General features: G+C 41.1%; 1 protein-coding gene across 3 annotated transcripts in view; it reads right to left on the reverse strand.

Annotated features, from left to right (window-relative positions):
* Positions 1-25,774, reverse strand: part of RICTOR (RPTOR independent companion of MTOR complex 2) — a 178,028-nt gene that overhangs the window by 66,707 nt on the left and 85,547 nt on the right. For all 3 annotated transcript variants that reach the window (XM_050946855.1, XM_050946854.1, XM_050946856.1), the window contains 3 exons: positions 7,308-7,434; positions 5,219-5,388; positions 3,720-3,787 (listed from right to left, as the gene is read on the reverse strand). In XM_050946855.1, coding sequence (XP_050802812.1) covers positions 3,720-3,787; positions 5,219-5,388; positions 7,308-7,434 — 365 coding nt within the window. The remainder of the gene's footprint in view (positions 1-3,719; positions 3,788-5,218; positions 5,389-7,307; positions 7,435-25,774) is intronic.

A 25,774-nucleotide genomic window follows, 5' to 3' on the forward strand; every position in this document is an offset into this window, starting at 1 on the left:
GGTGCCGGGTAGGGCCAGAGCACAGCACTATGAATATTTTGGGCAGCACTGCCTAAAATTATGCTAGGGCCACTCCAACCTCCAGAACAGCCCAGAATCAGGAAGTCACAAAAGGCATCATAAGGCCACTAACATCCCATCTACCATGGGCCGTACCCCCACTAACTTTCTGGCAGTATAACACACAATCATACCCATAGATTTTTAAAGCCAAAAGGGTCTATAGTCTGACCTACATAATGCATATCACATAATTTCATACAGTAATTCCTGCATCAAGCCTACAATTTCTACTGAGCTAGAGGATCTATTAGAAAGCCATCCAATTTTGATTTTAAAAAATTAAGTGAGGAGACTCTATTACAGCCCTGGTAAAATGATACAGTGAGTAATTACGCTCACTGGTAACAATTTGCACTTTGTTTCTAATTTGAATGGGTCTAGCTTCAACATCCAGTCACTGGAACTTGATTTGACTATATTATATTGAAGACCCCTGTACTCTCAGTTATACTCTGCCCATACACTTATTTCTAGACCATGAGGAAGTTGCCTCCAAATTCTCTAATAAGCTCAATCTATTTAGCTTGTCTCTTACTGCAAGTCAGGTTTTCCATACTTCAAATGATTTGTAGCTCTTTTTTAACCCTTTCCAATTTTTCGAACATCTTAAGTATGGACACCAGAACTGCACTTAGGATTCCAATAATAGCCTCACATATCCGGTATACAAAGTGATGTCAGTTCCATTTTATATTGCTATGTGATATTTCTGTGTTTGCACAGCCAAGGATTTCATTAGCCTTCTTAGCCACAGAATTGTACTGACAACGTATGTTCAGTTACTTATGCATCATGATATCTACGTCCTTTTCAGAGACATTGCTTTCTAGGATGCAGTTCACATTCCTTTAAATAAATGTGAACTCTATATTTTGTTCCTAGATGTATGTCTCTGCATTAGATATTAAAAGGCATGTTGTTTTAATGAACCCATTTTACCAAGTTATCTATTCTCATTACTTACACAGTCTGTGTCATATGCACATTTTACCAGCAATTTTACATTTTCTTCCAGGCACAGAATAGGAATGAGCCAAAAACAGAGCCTTATGGGACCACACCAGGAACACCCATATCTGATGATTCCCCATTAATAATTACTTTGAGATCTGCATATTAGCCAATTTTTATTTCCTTTAATGTGTGTTATATTGATTTTATATACCATTAATTTTGTAATCAGACTATTGTTCAGTATTAGTTCAAATGTTATAAATAAATAAATATAGTGTCAGCTTCTATGAATCAAACCTGTAATCTCACCACAAAACAATATCAAGTTTGACAAGATCTATTTCCAAAAAACCATATTGATTGGCATTAGTTATGCTTCAATCTCTTAATTCTTTACTAATTGCATCCAATATCAGTCATTCCATTATTCTGCTCTGGATTAACGTCACGCTAACAGGCCAATAGTTGCCCAGGTTGACCAGTTTACATTTTTTAAATATGAGCATGAAAGTTTTTTTCCACCTCAGTCCTGTTGAACTTCCTCAGTTTTCCAAGAATTATTTAAAAAATAAAACCTCAACGTCTGTGGTTCAGAGAACTACTTGGATAATTTTTTTTTTTGAACTCTAGGGTGCAAGTTAAATGGTCCTACAGATTTAACAATGCTTTACTTTAATTGGTGCTATTTAAGAACAACTTACTGCTCAATACAAACTATTACTTTATTAATAATACACCTCTACCCCGATACAACGCTGTCCTCGGGAGCCAAAAAAATCTTACTGCGTTATAGGTGAAACTGCGTTATATATAACTTGCTTTGATCCGCTGAATTGAGCAGCCCCCCTTTCCCCCCCCCCGGCACTGCTTTACCGTGTTCTATCCGAATTCATGTTATATCGGGCCGCGTTATATCGGGGTAGAGGTGTATATGAATTCATAATCCAACTTCTTTCCAAATACAGTCAAATATTTATTGAATCTTTTGCCTTTTCAGTATCATAACTGAAAATTCTACCTTCTCCACGTAGAAATGAACCTATGTCATTGCTAGGATTTACTCTTTTCCTGAATTTAATAAGCTTCCGTTTTCAATTGTCTGCATTTCATAATTTATTGCTGTCAACATTTTTCTCTGTTTATATACTGCATTTTTGTCACTATTTTCACTTCTCTTATTAGGCAGGATGTTTTGAGGGTTGTTAGTTTTTTTAACCCTAAATAGCCTTCTTAACTGATTACAAAATTGTATCGGTTTAGTTATCTAGCAAACATTATTAAACAATTTCCAATTAAATTTTTTCCTTCAAATCAATTTTGCTGTAATTTTTCAGCTTTCGGAAATTGACATTTTAAAGTGTCAAATATGTTACATTTTGGGATGGTATTCTGTTCTCATCTAACGAATGTACTCAGATTGTGATTACTGGCACATAGGCAACCACTAGTTTTTAGTTGAGCAATCAATTGTTGTATGTCAAAAAGACATGGAATACTAAATTACCTGAAGTTAAGTATAATACTCGGTTAGAAAATATCTATAATTTAGAATGGAAAAATAGATCTTACCTATAAGTTTCTTATTACACTCCTGGTCCAATATTGCTCCCTGCCCACGAATGGAGGCAGAAAACTCTGAAGAACTTTAATATGGTATGGCCTAGCCTCTGTATGCAGACAAATGTATTGGTCTGTCACTCTGCATCAGGGACGAGGAAGTAACCCATAATTCAGAATGTTGTGCATAGAGAGGCCATAAACTCCAAAGATGACTTACTATTGGCAGAATGAGACCTTAAGCATATGTCCTCAAGGCCGAAATACTACAGGATAATGAAGTTTTTCTCTGTTTATATATTATAGACATAAGCTTATGGAACTGTTTCTCCTGTTTTCTAGTCTGATGTGATGGTCTACAATAGACCTATACTAATACCCCCCCTCTTTATTGCTTAGAAAATGATCTAAGAACATTCCAGGTCCTGTGCTTCTGAGCTGACAATTAATTTACATCAAAGATATCATTACCTGGTTTAGAATGTCATTTCTGCAAACTCTACCCTTCCTAAACTGAGAGTGTTTGCAGAAATTTTACCATTCTATTCATGTGATTTTTTACCAGGTTTCAGTAATAACAGTTTCTTCTGAAGAATGAGCACTTAACTTTTGTTTATTTCTCAGGCTTCTAGCATTGATATACAGACAATTAATTTTTTTCTCTTTTTGTCCCTTCATCAAGGGTTACAAGCTTGAGCATTAGCACTATGTTTAGCCCCTTCACTTTTGTTGTTAGTATAATACTCTCCTGGGCTAACCAAACTAGACTGTCACCCGGAAGGATGGTTCACCTACTACTACAATGACATGAAAGGGGTCCAATGTTCCTTGACACCAAAACTCTCTACTTCACACCACAAGGTTTATAACTCCATTTCTAATTCATGCCTTTGATAATTTAAAGAGAACTACATTTATAGCCCATTTAGTTTTTAGTGTTAAAATTCGACGTAACTCAACAAGCTACAGTTTACACTTTTAATTTTACCTAGGTTAGCATAAAACAATCACTAATTACAGATCTTTATTCTTTTTCTTTTGTGAATTATAGTACATTTAAATCTCTTATCATGGAAAAAAATCTTCAGTTATAATAGTGCAACTTTACCACAACCTGTGACACAAGAAATAGTACTAATACTTACTTCAGCTGCCCTTCTGCTGTGTCCGGATTGTGCCTGTAGTGAAAGTCGGTGTATGGAGCTAAAATTCGCTAAAAAGATAGAAATACACATGTAAATGTATTCTCTTGACAAATTAAAGATCCTTCTCCACCCCCACCTCTCAAGTCCTCAATTTATGTCCAATTTATGCATATTTATGCTTTTAATTATCCATTTAAAGTTTTTAAAATAATGTGTTTCACTTAAAAATGGACTTTTATAGTGGAGAATAAAATTTGAAGTGAAAAGTAAAATACTATGATTTAATTACTCATATCACTAATTAGTAGCAAAATAACCAAAACAAGCTTTTACCCCACTCCACTCTCTGGAAGAAATTATTAGCCTGCATGGCACTGTTTCCCCACTTGTCAGAGACAGCTTTCAGTTACTAGTGAGAGTTGCAGTAAATTCTACACTGTGTTCACAAAAAGGACACATTAGTCAAGCCAGAATGAGCAGCTATATCCATGAGCATGAAGTATCTGCCTAATTCTCATTTCAAAACTCAATGATACTCAATTCTATTAACATTCATGACATAAATCAACATCTGATTTATCAATTTATTCTTGTACAGCTAATACACCTCTACCTTGATGTAAAGCGAGCCAAAAAAATCTCACCGCCTTATAGGTGAGACTGCGTTATATCAAGTTTGGTCCGGTACACCGTGCCAGACTGGACCGGCTTCCCCGGCGGTGATTTAACGGGTTCAATGCTCCAGCCACAGTGGGGAGCCCCGGGCCCTTTAAATCACTGCCGGAGCTCCAGCAGCGGGGTTTGGGTGGGGATTTAAAGGTCCCAGGGCTCCCCGCAGCAGCTGGAGCCTCTGGCCCTTTAAATCACCGCCCGAGCCTGGCTGCCAGAGCCCCGTCAGGGATTTAAAGGGCCCAGTGCTCCAGCTGCTGTGGGGAGCCCTGGTCCCTTTAAATCACAGCCGGAGCTCTGGCAGCGGGGATTTAAAGGGCTCGGGGCTTCACACGAATTTGGATATAACACAGTAAAGCAGCAGGGCTCGGGAGGAGCTTTAAAGGGCCCAGGGCTCCCCGCGGCTTTACCGCGTTATATCTGAATACATGTTATATTGGATCGAGTTCTAACGGAGTAGAGGTGTATATTCCTCTCCTTGTCCATAGAAGCAAAACCAGATGGCTCATACAGTAACGTGCACTAGCACATATTTTGAAGTGGTAAAGTAAATTCAAAAACGTATTAATTTCTCTCATATACAGAGAAAACAGCTCTTTTCCTATAAGCTGGAACAACTGATTACAGGTTTCCGATAAGCTCATTCTCAAAATGAAGCCCTCAATTACTATACAATAAATTACATGAGCTACTGTGGTCCACTTCCATTTTTTTCCTATTTTGAAATGGTACTGCATCTTGCATGTGACAAATTACCCGTTCTTCAGGATTTCAAAATAAATATAATTTAATAACATATTTAAGACTGGAAAAGAAAATGAAATTACTACCTCTAATTCAACATCTACTCGTACATATTGTCGAGTCTTTGGATGATTAAGGAGGTGCAAAACTGTAGTTATGAGAGCCTCATTTATTCGGCTTAATTGACAATCAATCACATTTTTCAAGATGGTACTTAGTCCACCCCGAAGAGCTACCACTTCTGGATTCTGAAGTGCTAAAAGAGGAGAAAAACATGTCAATTTAACAACTCAAACTAAAGGAAAAATATAGCAATATAGTAACTGCCATACGGGATCAGAACCTTGATCCATCGAGTCCAGTACCTTGTCCCCAACAGTGACCTCCCCACAGATGCTTCAGAGGAAAGTGCAAGAAACCCTACAGTAGGCAGTTGTGGGGTAATTGCTTACCCATGAAGGTTTCATCCTAATCCCTAATAGTTAGAGATTGGATTAAATCTTAATCAAAAAGTTTTATCTCCCTTCCAATACTCTTTTTGTTAGAATTAACTATTTAAACCCTGGATATTCTTATCCATATAAACTGCTGAAGCCTCTTTGAATCTTGCTTACTATGGCTAATACTGGAATATGTAGTGGCATTAATTTATAAACTTGCAGCAAGAAATCAGGAGTACAACTCATTATATTTGAGATTAATTTATCAAAGAGTTGTTTATAACCTTTCCTGTGAATGCTATCAGATGGTGGTGGTCATAAAAAGCTTTTAATTAAGTCAAGTTAAGCTTTTAATTAAGTCATCAGCTGCTGACATTTTGTAATATTTCATCAACATAAATATTGGCAAGAGTCAGCCACTACACAGTGCTTCTTGACAAAGATGAACACGCACAAGAGTATATGGACATTTCACTACAGGTATAGTGTTTTTGCAATAGAATGGATTTGCACTGCAGTATAAATGTTGTATATGTGGCAAAAACATTACAGTTTCTACTTTTTTAAATCTAAAATTTAAATCTTGAAAACAACAGTTACACTTATTTCCCATCAGTTGATGTTAACATGTAATGATCTCAATGAAACTGTTCTACACTAATTCTAGAAAGCATGGTGGATGCAACATAGGTCACATTGTCCAAATCAAGGGTCAGCAACCTTTCAAAAGTGGTGTGCCAAGTCTTCATTTATTCACTCTAATTCAAGGTTTCGCATGCCAGTAATAATTTTAACATTTTTAGAAGGTCTCTTTCTATAAGTCTATAATATATAACTAAACTATTGTGTATGTAAAGTAAATAAGGTTTTTAAAATGTTTAAGAAGCTTCATTTAAAATTCAATTAAAATGCAGACCCCCCTCGGACTGGTGGTCAGGATCCAGGCAGTGCGAGTGCCACTGAAAATCAGCTTGTGTGCCGCCTTTGGCATGCGCGCCATAGGTTGCCTACCCTTGTCTAAATGATCTCTGTGAAAAGACTTACTTTTTGTTGTCAGCAAATTTCTAAATATTATTACCAATTTTAAAACTTTTCATGCAAATTAAATATTATAGTTTAATATCTGATTGGCATGCATATTAACTTGAGTAATAAATGTGGGGATTAACACATTAAAAAGATATGGCCAAATTAAATACTAGCATTCTTCTGTGAAAATACTGTCATCTATTATTACTAGATGTAACAATCACCATTACTATAACTGAAAAGTACTTGAGAAAACATTTTGCAGCTTCATTTGTACATTTGACAGTGCCTAGTAATTTTCAGTTTCAATTATTATTGCCAGTTTGTGTGGGTCTTTTACACAGCAGCTGAGATAGGGGAAACTTTTTTATTATTATTATTTTTAATAGCAAAAGTTAATTGTAAAAAACACAAAAAATGGCAAAGAGCTCATGGCAAGGATAAAACTGTCAATTTCTTTGGTGTTGTTTTTTTTTAAACTGACTAGATTTTAAATTGACTGACTTTTTTGACAACTAAAAATATTCACTAGATTTATGACATTTTTACAAAAAGCCCACACTTTAATATGATTATATGCTTTACAAATTTCCTACTATAATATATTCAATTACTTGGGGAAAAAGCCTACAAAGGAAAGGATCCTTTAAAGATCTGATGAGTTGATGCTTTGTGTTGAATTTGTTAATTGTTTCAACATTCTCACCTAGTTCACAGATAATGGCAATACAAGCTCGAACCATTCTGTCTCTCTCCTGAAGGCCATCATTTCCAACTGCTATCAATGAATTAGTAATAGAGCTAGGAAACAAGGAAGCATTCACAGTGATCATCTGCCAAAAGAACAAAAACCAAAAAAGGATGAGCAATTTCTGGGTTGCCACATGAACACTCACACTCAGAATCCTATGTATAATATGATATAGCCAAACATATAGCCCCTTATATTACCTGCTGACATCACAAATCTCAAAACTACTGCCTTCTGCTCTTGAGCTTCCTGGCTGACCATTTTGCTCTTCTGTCTTATTTCTCCCTGTTGTTTTTTTAGTTTCTGCACATGCGCATTAAAAGAACGGAAGGGGAGATTGTTCCAAATGGTAAAGCAGGAAGAGTAAGAGCGATTACTAGACTACTCAGAACTTCTGCAGGAGCCTCTGTTAAATTTTACTGACAGGGAGAGAGGGGTATGTACTGCAGCATCTTAGGCCTTGTCTACACTACAGTTTTTTCGACAAAAGTCAAGTTTCTTTGACAAAACAGTGGAGGTGTACAAACTGCAAAGTATCAGAGGGGTAGCCGTGTTACTCTGGATCTGTAAAAAGCAACAAAGAGTCCTGTGGCACCTTATAGACTAACAGATGTATAGAAGTATAAGCTTTCGTGGGTGAATGCCCACTTCGTCAGACACATGTGGTGGAAATTTCCAGAGGCAGGTATAAATATGCAGGCAAGAATCAGTCTGGAGATAAGGAGGCTAGTTCTATCAGGATGAGGATGAGGCCCTGTTCTATCAGTTGAGGGGCGAACACCAAGGGAGGAAAAACTGCTTTTGTAGTTGGCTAGCCATTCACAGTCTTTGTTTAATCCTGAGCTGATGGTGTCAAATTTGCAAATGAACTGAAGCTCAGCAGTTTCTTTTCGAAGTCTGGTCCTGAAGTTTTTTTTGCTGTAGGATGGCTACCTTAAAATTTGCTGTTGTGTGGCCAGGAAGTGTTCTCCTACAGGATATTGCCATTCTGAATATCTGACTTGTGTCCATTTATCTTTTTACACAGGGACTGTCCAGTTTGGCCGATGTACATATCAGAGTGGCATTGCTGGCACATGACGATGCATATTACATTGGTGGACGTGCAGGTGAATGAACTGGTGATGTTGTAGCTGATCTGGTTAGGTCCTGTGATGGTGGTGTTGGTGTAGATATGTGGACAGAGTTGGCATCAAGGTTTGTTGCATGGATTGGTTCCTGAGTGAGAGTTGCTATGGTGTGGTGTGTGGTTGCTGGTGAGAATATGCTTAAGGTTGGCGGGTTGTCTGTGGGCAAGGACTGGCCTCCCTCCCAAGGTCTGTAAAAGCGAGGGATCATGGTCCAGGATGGGTTGTAGATCACTGATGATGTGTTGGAGAGGTTTAAGCTGAGGACTGTAGGTGATGGCCAATGGACTGCAATGCTGCTTCTACTGACAAAATGCTCCTGCTTTGCCAACAAAATAAAATCACCTCGATGAGAGGCGCAGAGCTTTTTGTGGCAGTTATATTGACTAAGTGTAAGTATAGACACGATGCTTGATTATATCACTCTAAATAGCCTCCAGGAGATGTCTCACAAGGCCCATCCTGACCGCTTTGGTCAGTGGTTCAAATTCCACTGTCCTGCACCAGGTACACAGGCATCCATCCCTCCCCCTTTAAAGGCATAGGAATTACTGAAATTCCACTTCCTGTTTGCTGGATGTGAATAGCTCACATCGCATTTTCTTAGCTGAACATGGTGGCTCCATGCAGCAAACACTCTCCTGCTTTGAGCACACTCGAGTTGCTGGATCTGCTGGCACTGTGGGGAGAACAGGCTGTGCAGTCCCAGTTCCGCTGCAGCCATCGGAACTTTGATACCGATGGTCAGATGGCTTGTTAGATACAGATTATGAATAGGACATGCATCAGTGCCGTGTGAAGACAAAGGAGCTGAGGCAGGCATACAAGGGAGGCAAACCATTGCTCCAGTGGTGTGCCATATACCTGATGATTCTATCAGAACCTGGACACCATCCTTCTCTGCGACCCTACCTCCACGAGCCCTGGGGATATTTCAAACGGAGCTGGAGGCAGTGGGCAGTGGACTCACCCTGAGAACGAAGTCATGGACAAGGAGGCTGAGTTGGAAGACAACGTGGAGCACACATCAGGGTTGTCCAGTGATGCAGCAAGTCAGGACCTCTTTTCCACACTAGAGGGGTCTAAACTAGTTGCAGCAGTCTGTCTCTGGTGTGCATGATGCAGGAGAGGAGAGCCCTGGTAAGTGATCTTTTTGAGTTGATGCTACTCGGTCATATGAGGTAGAGCTGTCCTTTGCTCTGTATATTCAAGAAGTGGGAGAAGGGATAGAAATGTACAAGACTAGCTGTGTTTGAGTGTGCTCCACACATCCTTCCGTGGCTAAGCAGTACAGCAGAATAGTGTGTTAAGGCACATCAAGATTTCAGGGGAATTCTAGAGAGAGATTTCTAGGAAACCTTCCTAGAGGTACTCGTCAATCCTCTGCCAAAGATTCCTTTGTTCCACTTTCCCCGCACCAATCGGCAATCACTTGTGCGGGGACCAATGTGGCACAAAGGCAAAGCAGCATAGGAACTGGGTCTGAAGCTGTACGCATGCGGGAGATGCACCCTTGCATCCTTGTTTACCCTCAGGAGTGAGATATTGGCTTCAGTGATCCCTGCTGTGTAAAATGGTGATAGAATTTACAATATTGGCCCGAGTCTCCTGCAGTGATCCCCTTAAAAAAACACCTAGACCCTTTGCCCCATCTTGAGCACCCAACCCAACCCCCCTCTCTTCCCTCAGGCAGAACTCACCATCTTTGGGGTGCTTGCCAAGGGACAGAGAGAATGTAATTAAGACGTTTAAAAAATGAGGTGTATTTTACTATAATGATTCAATACCATGAGTTAACTAACAATCATGCTTCTGGGTATTGTTTCCTGTGCTTCTGCAGATATGGCCTTCAAGGGAACCCCTTACACACCAGCAGAGCACCTCCGCTAGATAATGAAGTGACCAAGGCAGAGCAAGGAGGACATGTTCTCAGAGGCGTGCCAACCCTTAGAGGCTGAAAAAAAGACTGCAGGGAGAGGAGAGAGACCCCGAAGGAAAAATATGAAATAGAAAAGCAGGACAGAGGACAATGAGGAGTGCATTTGAAAAGACCAGGAACAGATGATAAAAGTGATGCAGGAGCAAACACAGATGCTGAAGTCCCTAATCATTCTCCTGACAGAACACATGCATGCTAGCCCCTCCCTGCAGCTGATACAGAAGTGCTTTCCATGCACGCTCCAAACTCCTCCCACACATTCTTTGCAACTTTCCGGAACATCTGGGTACTCCATTCACTCCACCCTTTCGTACGGCTTCCGAAATGATAGCTGGACACACAGCTATGAGAGCCTACACTACCCTGCACTCTTATCTCCCCTCCCATCAAGTCTTGCTGGTGTTGTTAAACCACTCTTTGTCTCCTACAGACGGTGGTTGCTGCTGGCAGTAATATATAGTAGCAGTCTAATCATTTGCTGACCACAGATCCCAGTCAGGAATCATCACAATTTTTAAGCAAGGTGACAAGTTAACAAAGCATGGCACAGTGCTTTATAGAAAAACATATTACTGATGCTTATTGTCAAAATGTTGCCTCAAAACCTCCCTGATTCGAATAGTCCGCCTTCTCCTCCCCACCCCCGGTTGTGCACCTCCAATAGCCCTGGTATCTGGCTGCTCAAATTCAGCAGCCAGGCAATCCACTTTCACACCCCACCCAGGGGGAACTTTTTATCCTTAGCCTCACAAACATTATGGAGTGCACAGCAGGCTGCCACAGGAATATTTTGGTCATTTGTGTCTAACCTGCCATAAAGACAGCGTCAGTGTACTTTTAATCTGCCAAAGGCACATTCTACAGTCATTCTGCACTTGCTCAGCCTACTGTTGAAGCATGCCTCGCTGCTGTTCAGGTTATCCACGTAAGGCTTCATAAGCCATAGGAGTAAGGGATATGCTGGGTCTCCCAGGATTAATATGGGCATTTCAACATTCCCCATCGGAATCTTATGATCTGGAAAGAAAGTTCCTGCTTTTCGTACAGGCCAGTGTTACTGAAGATACATGTGTCATGCATCTTCCTGAACCACGCCACATTAATGTCAGTGAAACACCCACCGTGATCCACAAGCGCCTGCAATAGCACAGAGAAGTACCCCTTTCTATTGATGTAATCCATCGCAAAATAGGGAAAGAACAAGTTAAAAATTACTTAGGACCTGATGAAATGCATCCTAGAATACTCAAGGAGTTGACTGAGGAGATATCTGAGCCATTAGCAATTATCTTTGAGAAGTCTTGGAAGATGGGAGAGAATCTAGAAGACGGGAAAAGGGCAAATATAGTGCCCATCTATAAAAAGGGAAATAAGGACAACCCGAGAAGTTACAGACCAGTCAGCTTAACTTCTGTACCCGGAAAGATAATGGAGCAAATTAAACAATCAATGTGCAAACATCTAGAAGATAATAAGGTGATAACAGTCAGAATGGATTTGTAAAGAACAAATACTGTCAAACCAACCTGATAGCTTTCTTTGACAGGGTAACAAGTCTTGTGGATGGGGGGAAAGGGAGAGTGGTAGACGTGGTATATCTTGACTTCAGTAAAGCTTTTGATACCTTCTCGCATGATCGTTTCATAAATAAACTAGGGAAATGCAACCTAGATGGAGCTACTATAAGGTGGGTGCAAAACTAGTTGGAAAACCGTTCCCAGAGAGTAGTTAGTGGTTCACAGTCATGCTGGAAGGGCATAATGAGTGTGGTCCCACAGGGATCAGTTCTGGGTCCAGTTCTGTTCGATATCTTCATCAGTGATTTAGATAATGGCATACAGAGTACACTTAAAAAGTCTGCAGACAATACCAAGCTAGGAGAGACTGCAAGTGCTTTGGAGGATAAGATTAAAATTCAAAACAATCTGGACAAACTGGAGAAATGGTCTGAAGTAAATAGCATGAAATTCAACAAGGACAAATGCTAAGTACTCCATTTAGGAAGGAACAATCAGTTGCACACATACAAAATGGGAAATGACTACCTAGGAAGGAGTACTGCGGAAAGGGATCTGGGGGTAATAGTGGACCACAAGCTAAATATGAGTCAACAGTGTAACACTGTTGCAGAAAAAGTGAACAGCAGTCTGGGCTGTATTAGCAGAAGTGTTGTAAGCAAGATACGAGAAGTAATTCTTCCGCTCTACTCCATTCTGATTAAACCTCAACTGGAGTATTGTGTCCAGTTCAGGGTGCCACATTTCAGGAAGGATGTGGATAAACTGGAGCGAGTCCAGAGAAGAGCAATAAAAATGATTAAAGGTCTAGAAAACATGACCTATGAGGGAAGATTGGAAAAAACTGGGTTTGTTTAGTCTGGAAAAGAGGAGACAGAGGGAACATGACAACAGTTTCCAAGTGTGTAAAAGGTTGTTACAAGGAGGAGGAAAAAAAACTGTTTTTCTTAACCTCCGAGGATAATACAAGCAGTAACAGGCTTAAATTGCAGCAAGGGGGGTGTATGTGGGACATTAGGAAACACTTCCTAACTGTCAAGGTGGGTAAGCACTGGAATAAATTGCCCAGGGAGGTTGTGGAATCTCCATCATTGGTGGCTTTTAAGAGCAGGTTAGACAAACACCTGTCAGGAATTAGTCCTGCCACAAGTGCAGGGGACTGGACTAGATGACCTCTCAAGATCTCTTCCAGTTCTTTAATTCTATGAAAATAATCCGGGCCAAAATTCGAATGTGTGTACCATCTATCATCCCACTCCAGTTAGGGAATCCCATTGCCGCAAAACCATCCAATATTTCATGCACATTGCCAAGAGTCACAGTCCTCCTTAGCAGGATGGACTTCCCGACTCCAAACTGATTTACAACCAACTGGTAGCAGTCTGGATTCACCAGCTTCTACACAGCAATCATCATACACTTCTTCACCAAGAGGGAAGCTCTCATTTTGGTGTCCTTGAACCGCAGTGCTGGGGCAAGTGCTGAGCAGTTCCTGGAAGCTGGCTTTCCAGAACTGAAAACTCTGCAGCCACTGTTCATCATCCTGGACCTGTATAACAATGCAATCCCACCACTCTGAGCTCATTTCCTGAGCCCAAAAGTGACGGTCCTCTGTTTGCAGCTACTCCGTGAATGCCAAAAGTTATCTGGTGTTGTTTCTTTCCATGGCACGCAGCAGGTCAGGCAACTCTTGATTCCTGTTCAGACTGGGAGCTCAAGATATACTGCATGATCATCCATGATGTATTCATAACAGTGACCACAACAGTAGAGAACCGTGTAGGATCCATCCTTTCACACAGAGAAGGCATGCAAACAGTAAGCAGGAGCCACTTAAAAATGCCACAAAATGCAGTCGGAAGCCCATGGAATGCTGGGATGGAAAGAACTGCATCATGGAACGTTGAGAGCCCACACCCACGCTGCACTGCGATCCACTCTGCCTTGCCACAACTCCTAGCTGCAGAAGATGGCAAGTAGCACAGTGGGATAGCTACTCACAGTGCACTCCTCTCACTGTCGACGCTAGAGCACCAACTGTAAACGCACTCTGCCAACAGAAGGACCATTGTAATTCATTGCTTGTGCATGTTCATACACCAATTTTTAACTGTCGGCTTAACTTGCATTGACAAAACTCTGTAGCATAGACAAGGCCTTTCAAGCTACTTCCTTCCTTTAGGACTTAGGAGCTCTGCATGACAGCCACTTGACAGCTACTCAGCTGCTGAACTGCAGGAATGGGCCTCCTATCTTGCAGACCTACTAAGGCCCATAGGAAGGGAGACTGTGTTGCAAACTGAAGTAGAAAGAGCAGTCAGCAACAGAAGGGACTACAGTACTCCTGGGGTTAGATGGAGGTGGCTACCAAGTGAAGCTCATAAATCCTGCTTTAATTAAGCTGTTCTCCCAAACACTGCAACACAATTCAACTCTGCTATATAATCTGTGGGGCTGTGTCACAAACTTTAGGTCTAACACACTACATAAGTACACAGGGCCTTTTAAATACATATATAGTACTACACGGCAAGTAGGGATAGGCAAACTTAAGCTAACTTTAAGTAAGAAAATATCTGCTTTATGGTTTGTGGCAAATATAGAAAAGGCCTCAATCAGCAAGTAAAAGAACGTTATGAGAAAAATAAGCAATATTGCTTATAGTGTGGGAAAGACGGACGGTTCAAAAGTAACTGACAATATGAAAGGCTGCAGAAATAAGATCAGGGAAAACAGTCTTAAGAAACAAGCAAAAGGGCTGTGGAGAAAGGAAGGACTTGGAAGAAGGAAAGTAGCAAGGATGAGCAGCTTCAAACTGAGTTTTTGCAAAAGCTTGCAAGTTAGCTGAGGTGTATAAAGAGAGCTATGAATTTTAAGGTTCTTTGTCAGACTCTACCTGATCAGGCTAGGGCAGGGGTTCTCAACATGGGCGTCGGGACCCCTCAGGGGGTCGCGAGGTTATTAAATGGGGGGTTGTGTGCCATCAACCTCCACCCCAAACCCTGCTTTGCCTCCAGCATTTATAATGGTATTAAATGTATAACAAGTGTTTTTAGTTTATAAGGGGGGGGGGGGAGCCATACTCAGAGGATTGCTATGTGAAAGGGTCACCTGTAAAAAAGTTTTGAGAGCCACTGTGCTAGGGCATGTCTGAATGAGACGATCATCTTTCAGTGTGGCCAGTTTGTAAGTGTACTGCTCATATGCTAATGAATACTTTGTTACTGTACTGGATATAGTGACTGCTTGTTTTCAGGCAGATAGATATGTTTACAGCAATTGTATAAATACCATTTGGCCTTTGGATTTAATAAAGTTATTTATGGTTAAATTAGTGTTGTGGTAATACCTCTCATAAATAATAATTCCAACATTCCAGCAACTATGAAGGGACTTCCACCAACATTAATTTCAGCTGCTCTAAACCCCCAGGGTAAAGTGTAGTGACTTATCCTCTGGAGCCACTATAATTTCTCTCCTAAAGTAAAAATCACCAGCAAAAGAGAAATGGAATGTACCTTGGATACCTATGTGGAAAGCTTCTTGGCAAAGCGCGGCAGAGAGCCATTGAATACCACTGAAATTTTAAAGAATAAGACTACGGGAGACCAATATTAATACTGCCTTCTTAAACAATCCCAAGGTAAAGAAAGCACAGACGAAGGCAGCTGTGTTATAGGGATTGTATTTGGGCTGGCTAAGGGCATGTCTACACTACAAAATTAGGTCGGCTTAATTTAGGTAGATCTTCCACCGCAGTCAATCAGCTGTTGGTGTCCACACTACCCTCCTTCTGCTGTTGGAGCATATCCTCATCAAGAGTGCTTGCAGTGACTGAAGTGGGGCAGTGTGGAAAAATAGAAGCCATGCGGGGCTCACAGCTGGACAGCCCCGCAGGGTGACAGCCCCAGCTGTGAGCCCCACCCAGGCTCAATTTCATGCTGCTATTGTCTCCTCTCAGAGCAGCTACACTCTGGGAGCTCTGTGGGGAGCTGGAAGGCCTGGCTCTCAGCATCCGGCAGCTGTGTTCGGAGCAGGGAGCCCAGTCAGCAGCCTGGCTGGGAGCAGGGAGCTGAGGGGGAGCTGCCAGGAGTGGAGAGCCTGAGTAGCAGTGCCTGGGAATGGGCAGCCGGACTCTAGTTGGAGCCCCCCACCCACCCAAGGATGACAGCATGAGCTGTGAGCCAGGCATGTGGTTCACAGCAGGGAACCTACCAGCCTTTCTTGTCAATTTCACGGCTCCAAAATGAAGCCATGAAATTGAAAAGAATTTTAGTCAACAGCTGATGTTAAATAACACGGTGTCTACATGGACACTGCATCACCCTAACTACACCGACATACACTCTACACCTTTTGGGGAACAAAGACTATAGTGTAGATAGACACACTTAAGCTGCCTTACACTGACCTAACTCTATAGTGCAGATCAAGCTACTCTTTGGACTCAAAGTGCACCACCTTGAAGAATGAGTGCAAAAAGCACAAAAATAAGCTCAGAGCCGCTGAGATAAATCAGCTGACAAATGTGTCATTTTGGGAGATAAACAAGTGATTTTTATGAGGAGAGAGTGAGGAGTTAAAAAAGTAGCTTTTGCACAAATGAATGCTGCAAATTTTGGAGGGAACTAAACAGTCGAGGTTTGCAGAAGTGTTAACAATGGCAACAGAAGTGTTAATGGGTATGTTCAAGTGTTAAAAGGTTGATTTAATAATGAAACTAACTTATGGCAATGCAATACAATTGCAGTACACAGTCACGCTCAATGGAAACCTGGTCGACAAATCACGCAAAGGGCTGGTCAGGTAGTGAAAGTACCTCACTATACTTTTTCTGCAGTAGCCTTTACACATGCTCTGAAGGAAAACGGGGTCTTTTCCCAAAGAATGGTCTGTAAATAATCAATTGTAAATGACTACTGCATGCAGAGAGACAATATCATTTGACTATGGATGATTTAGTCAAAAATCACTGAAAAGGAAATAGGGATTTCTATACAGCGTGACTACTTCCAAATATGCTAATAGGGACATAACCTACGTACAGTCGTGCAGAAAGATTAAGAGCAACATAAGGGGTGCTGCTGATAGATTGGGGACCACAGCTAGTAAATTAAAACAGAAATACTGCCTGTCAGAAAAAGAAAAATGTAAGTGTAAATAAGCTTACTAAAGTCACAGATAGCTGCAACACTGAGGAAAATAAGGGAGTGAAAATGGCAGTAAAACAAAACATTGCTAGGATTCAGCAATTAGAGCTCAGGCCCAAAAAGTTATCTTGCCTGTAAAAACTTACCCAAAGCGTAAATATAAAAATAAAATTGCAGTTTAGAAATGTGAGCAACTTAAATGTATCATCTGCTCATAAACTGCAATTTGCAAAGGTAAAACCATTTTAAGAAAGAAGGTTCTGAGGCTCAGTTGGCAAGAGTAAGCTGGGCAAATTTAAAGTATTTATTTGGTCTTTCAAAATAAACTGTTTACAGGATAGCAATGGACCTCAGAATTTAAAAAAACACCAATCTAAAAAGAAAATGTGTGAAATAGATTGGCTTTAAAAAAAAATGCCACTAATCATCTAGCCAAATCTTTCATTCAAAGTTGCAAAGGGGAGATGTTTTGCCAAACACAGGTATCTAGTGTCATGCAGTTTTGTTATTTAGCATTTATAAAAGCATTGAGGTATCCAAGGGGTTAAAGTTCAATATATTTTTAAATGGGGACCAGAGGACATGGTCAGAGCTGTGGCATGGCCAGCCAGAACCAGGACAATGGGGAGAGATCCTTTTTAAGTAATAAAACAGCAGCTAAAAGCATTGCAGGAAAATAATGAAAAACTAAACAAAGTGCACTTCTTAAGAAACAGCAGGGGGAAGGTGCACAAGAAAAGCAATGTTAGGAAGATTGACCCTTAAGGTGGCTCTGAGTAATCAGTCACTTTAATAAGGGTACATGGAAACTTTTTAAGGACAAAAACAGTTACACTTCACGTGGAAATTGATATGCTTAATATAATGCAATAGCAAATAGATATTAAACTACAAAAGTTATGATTAACTGTGAAGCAAATGTTAATTAGGGAGTAAAAATCTATACAGTGATGTTTTGTAAGTCTAAAAGAATAACAGCACAAAAACTAAAAATTTTTAATAGATTGAAATGTCCCAGATTGAAAACAAATCCCACTAATTGTTTAGGGCTAAATTTATTAAGAAAATGCTGCGCAATATGCAGATGACATTCTGGTGCATACTTCTGATAGGGAAAACCATTTAAAATGTACTAGAAACCTGTTTGCAGGAAGTTTCCTTCCTGGAACTAACCCTGCATCCTGTCCAGCAAGCGCCAGAAAAACAAAAGGTTGAACTGATTTTGGAGCTGCCCTTCCCTAACATAGAAAGAGTGCTGCTGTCTCACTGGGCAGGACAGCCTTTCGTCAGGATTTCTTATCTGACTACACCGCAATCGCTGCACCTCTCTACCAACTCCTGCAGAAAACTGTAGCATGGGAACAGACACCTCTCCCTGCAGCATACAAGTTAAAAGAGACTTTAACAAAAATTCCAGTTCTTAGCACTCCAAGTTATACAAAACCTTTTGGATTGTTTGTCGCAAACAGGGACACAACCATTTCAACTGTGTTAATTTAGGACTATCATGACAGAGAAAAACCTAATGCTTATGCTTCCAGGATACTGAATGGAGCTGGTTACCCCATGTGAAAAACACTTATCTGTTCGGTGAGCTCTGACACATTTTAGATATCTGATGGGATTCAGGGACACAAAACTGTACACTGCTCATACTTCTTTAAAGCATCTTTTGACACTATATCAACTCTGATTTTACCAGACTAATCCTAGATTGACACGGTGGTCCTTGCTGCTGGAAGAGCACCAAATTGAAGTCTGTCATCTTAAACAACCCTCATCTTCACCTGCAAGACTGTTACTTGTAGTACTCCAAGCAAATATTTTAGAAAAGGGGCCCTCTAACCATTTTATCCCATGTACAGTACATAATTTAAATTCTGAATGGCTTCACTCTGAGGGCCTGACAATATATGTTGATGGATCATCCTATCACCAAAATAGGGACCCAAGTCATAAGACGTGTGGTTTGGGCACCTTCAGTTCAGGTTGAACAGTGCAGTACAGGTGTAGTACACACCCCAACCCAGTATGCTGAAGTGGCTACTGTAGCAGAGGTATCATCACTCAGTAATAAAGGACAACGACCAGCAGGTATAACATGTTCAGACTCTCAGTGCATCTGTGATGCTTTGACAACATATCTCCCTTGGTGGAGTAGGAATTTATTTTGCAGTACAGATCAAAAGCCTTTACACTATTAAGCCATTTTGTCCTGTGTATGGGAACTAGCAAATAAATTGGATAACTCAGTGGTATATGTGCTTAAGGTAAAAGCTCATTCCAGGCATGGGGAAGTGAGCAGGAAAAACCACAGGGTGGATGAAGCTGCTGTTAGTGGAGCTCCAGTATAGGTTCCACTCATGATTATCCAGTCTGTGGTGTTACCACTTGAGTGCAAGCAAAAAAAGACAGTTACTCACCTTTCTAACAGTTGTTCTTTGAGATGTGTTGCTCATATCCATTCCAGTTAGGTGTGCACGCGCTGCACGCACGTTCGTTGGAAGACTTTTACCCTAGCAACACTTGGTGGGCCGGCAGGGCGCCCCCTGGAGTGGCGCCGCTATGGTGCTTGATATATACCCCTGCCGGCCCATCCCTCCCTCAGTTCCTTCTTACCGCCCGTGTCGGTCGTTGGAACACCGGAGCGTGGCTTAGCTGATCTCCACCTCCCTAGCTATTCGCTCGTTTATATAGTTATTGTGTACATAGTTTGATTTTCTATAGTTCTAGTTAGTTCTGTTTTAGTAGTTCTGGTAATAGTTATTGTATATAGTTAAAGAGGATCAGAGGTTAGCCCCTTCTCCTCACCCGGTACCGGGGCCCATGCCCGGTTCCCCGGGCTTCAAACCGTGCGTGGCCTGTCATAGGCCGATGCCCACAGGAGACCCTCACGACTCCTGTTTAAAGTGCTCGGGCGAATCCCAACTCGCGGACAAGTGCCGAATCTGCAAGGCTTTCAAGCCCCAGACAAAAAAGGAACGGGACATTTGCCTGAAGCAACTTTTGATGGAGGCAGCTCTAACTCCTCCATCTTCGGCACTGACTGCGGCACCGGGGACAAGTGCCTCCTCCGCACCGGAGCGCACAACTGCAGTGAAGGCTCCTCAGCACCAGCCTTCACCGGCCCAAGCTTCTGCCCGGCACCGCTCCCTCTCCCCAAGGAGCAAGAGGCATAAGACTCCTGTGGCCCTTGTATCTACACCGCAGTCAGAGCGTACTTCGAAGTCGGACCGCCCGGCACCGTCAACTGCCTAACTGGAATGGATATAAGCAAGCACTCGAAGAAGAAACATTGATTTAACAATATTACAAGAATCTAATCCAGAGGTATCTGCTCTTAAATACAAAAAGTACTACATGGGGAGTTAAACGGTAAACTGCTCCTTGTTGCTCACTGAAGGAGATGACTTACTTTACCTGGTCTGAACTCTACCACAGTTCCCTGACAAGGAAATACTAAGATCTGTGCACGGTATACCAGTGGGGGCCCATCAAAATGCCGATGCCACTTATCAGTAACAGATTAAAGTGGCTGGATTATAAAAAAAAAGTTTATAAAATCATGTTAATAATTAATTGTCTTATTTGGTGCTAAAAGCAATTCACCAGGGAAAACAAAACATGGATTTATGCTGGCATAGCACCTCAGGGTTCCTTGGGAAAGGCTGCAGATTAACCATGCTGAGGAGTTATTCCACACAAGAGGCAGCAGACCAATATCTACTTGTAATTGTTGATGTCTTTACTAAATAGATAGAAGCCTTGCCTATTGGAGAAGTCACCTGCTCCTGTTACAGAAAAATTATTAACAGAGCATGTCTTTTCCAAGTGGGGAATGATCCAGAGACATAGACCAGGGAACAACATTCACAGGGAAGGTGATGAAAGATGCTTGCATTATGCTGAGAATAGAACAAAAATTTCACATAATTTTTCAGCCATGTGCTTCTGGCTTGGCGGAAAGCACAAACAGAACAGTCAAAACAATGCTAAAGAAGATTGTGTGTGAATCAGGCAAAGATTGGGATGAAATAATTACCTATGACTCTTCTGACTTTAATGGGAACCCAAAATAAAACCAGTGTGTCTCCTTTTACTGCTATAACAGGCAGAGAAATGAGACTCCCAGAACATTTGTTCACGGTTCCTGTGCCAACACTAATGAAGGAAGGGTTGGTCACAGAACAATGGGTAAGACAGATGGGGGAAAAAATTACAATTTGTTTGTCTAGTGCACAGCAGGATCACGCCAAAAATGAGGGCATACTTTATCTGAAAAGCCCAAAATGTAGACTAGCAAGTACGGGACAGAGTGCTGGTACAGTTAACCTTGGAAAAAAAACCATTTGCAGCACCTAAATGAAGAGGCCCCTACTATATAAAACAAAAAAAGCTAGCACTAGCACAGTACCTTGAATTTTCCATATGTGTATGTTAGACATGAGGTGCATTATACATGTTTTGTAAATTTTAATCAAATAAGATCTTATCAATATGTACTCTTTTGAGAATCAGAGACAGTAAAAATAAGGGTAGCACAAATACCATACAACGGAGGAGAGAGAAAAAAAAAAAGAGAAAAAGAATGCCCAAAGGTAGAGGTATAGTCCCTTAAAGAAGTGCTGTACAATGATGTTCAATTTATACATACCTGTGTTGTTCAGCTTGATTTCATTGCATTTGCCAAAAGAATTATGTCCACCAGAGCTTGGCCAATTGTATGGCAAATTATAAAGGACTATTGTAAAGACTTCGTTGACAGACATGCAGAAGTAAAGGCACCCGAATCAATTCAAAAGAGATGCCGACAGAGCCCTATCTGCCAGTGACTTACCAGGGTCATTTAGAGCCGGAGCATCAATCTGAAACCTGGACCTGGTAGACATTAAGACCCTGTGGGAACATGACTGAGCATTCCAATACAAGTTGGCTGCGGACATACTAAACCCAATGAATGAGCAAAGAACTTGTTAATCAAGAACTTCTGAATGCATATAATATGTGCAGTATAAATAAATATATGGAGATATACCTATCTCATAGAACTGGAAGGGACCCTGAAAGGTCATATCAAGTGCAGCCCCCGGCCTTCTCTAGCAGGACCAAATACTGATTTTGCTCCAGATCCCAAAGAGGCCCTCTCAAGAATTGAACTCATAACCCTGGGTTCAGCAGGCCAATGCTCAAAGCACTGAGCTATCCCTTAATAGTTAATTTATTTAAGGAAGCACAGCTTACAGTAAATGAAGATCAACCAAACCAGTGAGGATCATCAAGGCAGGGCAACAGCCAGAGCCATAACATATCCTGTGTACGATGGGTATGCACTAGAGAAAAATCAAAGCCACTCATTGATACACAACAAGGTACATTGCCCTCTTTATCCACAGAGAAATTGAAAACTTGGTATGGCAGAGATCATATTGATTGGGATAAGGAGCCCTATATCTCCTTTCCACAATTAACTCCCATGATATTGGACCCATGAAAGGTTTTGGTGGTGGTGGTGGTGGTTTTTTTTTTTTTTGGGGGGGGGAGGGGAAGGAAGTTGGTGTTGTTGTTTTACACCATTCAGACTATTCATACCAGTAACTGAAAAATATCAGCTCAGTCAAACCATTTTAAAAATACTACGAGAAGGCGTACTAGAAGACACTGAAGCCAATAAGGCTTGAGAAGTTTGTTCTCCTTTTCAAATACTGTGGAAAGATGACAACAGGGTCTGGAAAGCCTGGACTTCTCCTGTTGCTTGCACCTAGGGGACACCCACATGTGTAGGTATAACATTTTACAGAGTTGCCAGCATGTGGGTTCTCTCTAGGGGAGCAATCTCCAAACTTCACGGTATGGTTGAGATGCTGGGGAACTGGTGAAGTATAAGCCACTTATGCTGGGAATGGTAAATGTTGCATGGTGGCTGGAAATAATCACTGTTGGTATGGATCCAAAGATTGTTATTCTGATTGGCTAATGTTTTATTTCCACACCAAAATTCACCATGAGGATCAATGGAAAGACCTTATATCCCACGCCCATTTTTCATACTGTAACTGAATTACACGCTGAAGTCAAATTACCATAGAATGCTTGAAAAGCAGTACCTAAGTTTGGGAATACTGTTCCATCTTTGATCTTGGAACTTAAAATTGTAAATAGACAGGAACAGAGAATTTGGTAGTTAACTAGTCCTTCCTGGTGGGAACACACATGCAAAGTGAGATTACATCCCTGGTGAAGATGGTCATTCAAAGCTTTGGTAGTTATCAATGTGAGTATGATAACTTATTTTGATTTTGTATTTGTCAAGTTTATTAGTTGTACAAAATGTTGCAAAATAAAAAAAATGTCTGAAATGCTTAAGTGTAGTAAAACCCACATGGTATGGTTTTAAAGCGGGTAATGTAGGGATAGTTAATTAAAGTTAACTTAAGTTTGCTTTAAAAAGCAGTATCTGCTTTATGGTTTGTGGATAGTATGGAAAAGACCCCAATAAGCAAGTAAAAGAAGGTCATGAGAATACGTAATATTGCTTACAGAGTAGGGAAGACGTATGATCAAAAAGTAACTGATAAGTAATAAGCTACAGTAACAAGACAAAGGAAAACTGTCTTAAAAGAAACAAGAATAAATCTTCTCACTGTTCTACTGGAAAGCGGGGGTGGAGGTGTGGGGAAGAACAGGAAAGGAAGGCCTTAGAGGAAGGAAAGTAGCAAGGATGAACTGCTTCAAACTAGGTTTTTGCCGGTTAGCAGTTAGCTGAAGTGTATAAAAAGAGCTATGAATTTGAAGGTTGTCAGACTCTACCTGATAATACTGGAGGAAGGCCAGAATGAGATGGTCATCTCTAGGTTTGGCTTATTTGTAAGTAAACTGATCGCATGCTTATGAATACTTTATTACTGTACTGGGTGCAGTGACCGCTTATTTTTAGGCTGATAGATGTGTTTATAGCAATTGTAAATACAATTTGAATTTAATAAAGGAATTTATGATTAAATTAGTATCATGGTAATATCCTGCACAAATAATAATTCCAACACTGCACCAAAAGTAGACTACTGAGGACCCCTCATAACAGAAGGACATACCTTATAAAGAAGTGCAGTGATGCAACAAGAGAGTCTCAAATGACTATCTAGCCATCACATTTAGGTAAAATGCTCAGATTAAAAAAACACAAATTATCTAGCAATAAAATTTAGACAATCTCAGCACAATTAATTCAGCTGATGTTAATTCAAAAAAGCATGGCAAGGAAGTAAGTACATATAAAGTACTCTACAGGGAGCTTTATAGGCTGTTTCATTTTGCCTCCTGCTCTTGAGCTTTCCTCCAGTTTTGCAATGTACTTTGACATTAAAAGGAAACTCTCTCTTTAATACATTCAATGAACAGCACAAACGCTAATATATTCTTGTAGAGAACAGCATCTTGTCTGTTTGCGCTACTATATTAGGCAAAAAGTTAGCACATTTGTTATTACTACATATATTTTCTATGGTGCCTCTCTATGTAATATCTGGGCCTTATTTACATATATGTTTACATGAGTTGGAATTTACATGGACAGGATGAAATTATCTTGCACAGAGAACCCTTAGGTGCGGAATTTCCTCTGCTGAATATCAGGCAGATCATGAATCTGGCCAATTTTTATACAATTGTACGAGACTCATCTTTCTACTAGTCTGAGAATTTGATCTGAAGATGAAAAAGTTACTCACCTTGCAGTAACTGAGGTTCTTCGAGATGTGTGTCCCTGTGGGTGCTCCACTCTAGGTGACGGTGCGTCCTGGCGCTGTCGATCGGAGATTTTCGGTAGCAGTGCCTGGTTGGGGCGCACGCACCCAGATGGTATCTCCCGTCTAGTTGGAATCTTCCTGAGTGCGTGCGCCCCACACCCTCCTCAGTTCCTTCTCCACCGTGGAGCATCCGACTAGTACTCCAAAGTAGAGGGGAGGAGGGCGGGGAGTGGAGCACCCACAGCGACACACATCTCGAAGAACCTCAGTTACTGCAAGGTGAGTAACTTTCTCTTCTTCTTCGAGTGCTGTCCCTGTGGGTCCTCCACTCTAGGTGAATGTATAGCAGTACCCACTATGGTTGGTGGGACTCAGGAGATGCGGCAGTGAGTACTGAAGATAGTACTGTATGGCCTACTATTGCGCCTGCCAAGATGTCTTGCGTGAGAGCATAGTGTTTTGCAAACGTGTGTTCAGATGACCATGTAGCCGCCTTGCAGATATCAGGAATGGGAATGTTGTGTAAGAAGGCAATGGATGCCGACATGGTTCTAGTGGAATGAGTTCTAATGTTGTCGAGCGGTTGAAGATTCTTCACCCGGTAACAGGATCTGATGCAGTCAGAGATCCACTTGGATAGACGTTGTTTAGAGATGGCCGTGCCCTTTGATCGTTCGGCAATGGAAACGAAGAGATGTGGAGACTTGCGAAATGGGTTAGTCCGTTCTAAATAAAAGGCAATTGCTCTCCTCACGTCGAGAGTATGCAGGGTTGCATCCTGAGGAGTTTTGTGAGGTTTGGGATAGAAAGTAGGTAGGTATATAGGTTGGTTGAGGTGGAAGGTCGACACCACCTTAGGGAGAAATTTAGGATGTGGTCTCAAAGTGACTTTATCCTTGGAGAAGATTGTGCAGGGAGGGTGCGCCATGAGGGCACTCATTTCA

This window comes from Gopherus flavomarginatus, chromosome 3 (genome assembly GCF_025201925.1).
Source record: "Gopherus flavomarginatus isolate rGopFla2 chromosome 3, rGopFla2.mat.asm, whole genome shotgun sequence".
NCBI classification, from domain to species: domain Eukaryota; kingdom Metazoa; phylum Chordata; order Testudines; family Testudinidae; genus Gopherus; species Gopherus flavomarginatus.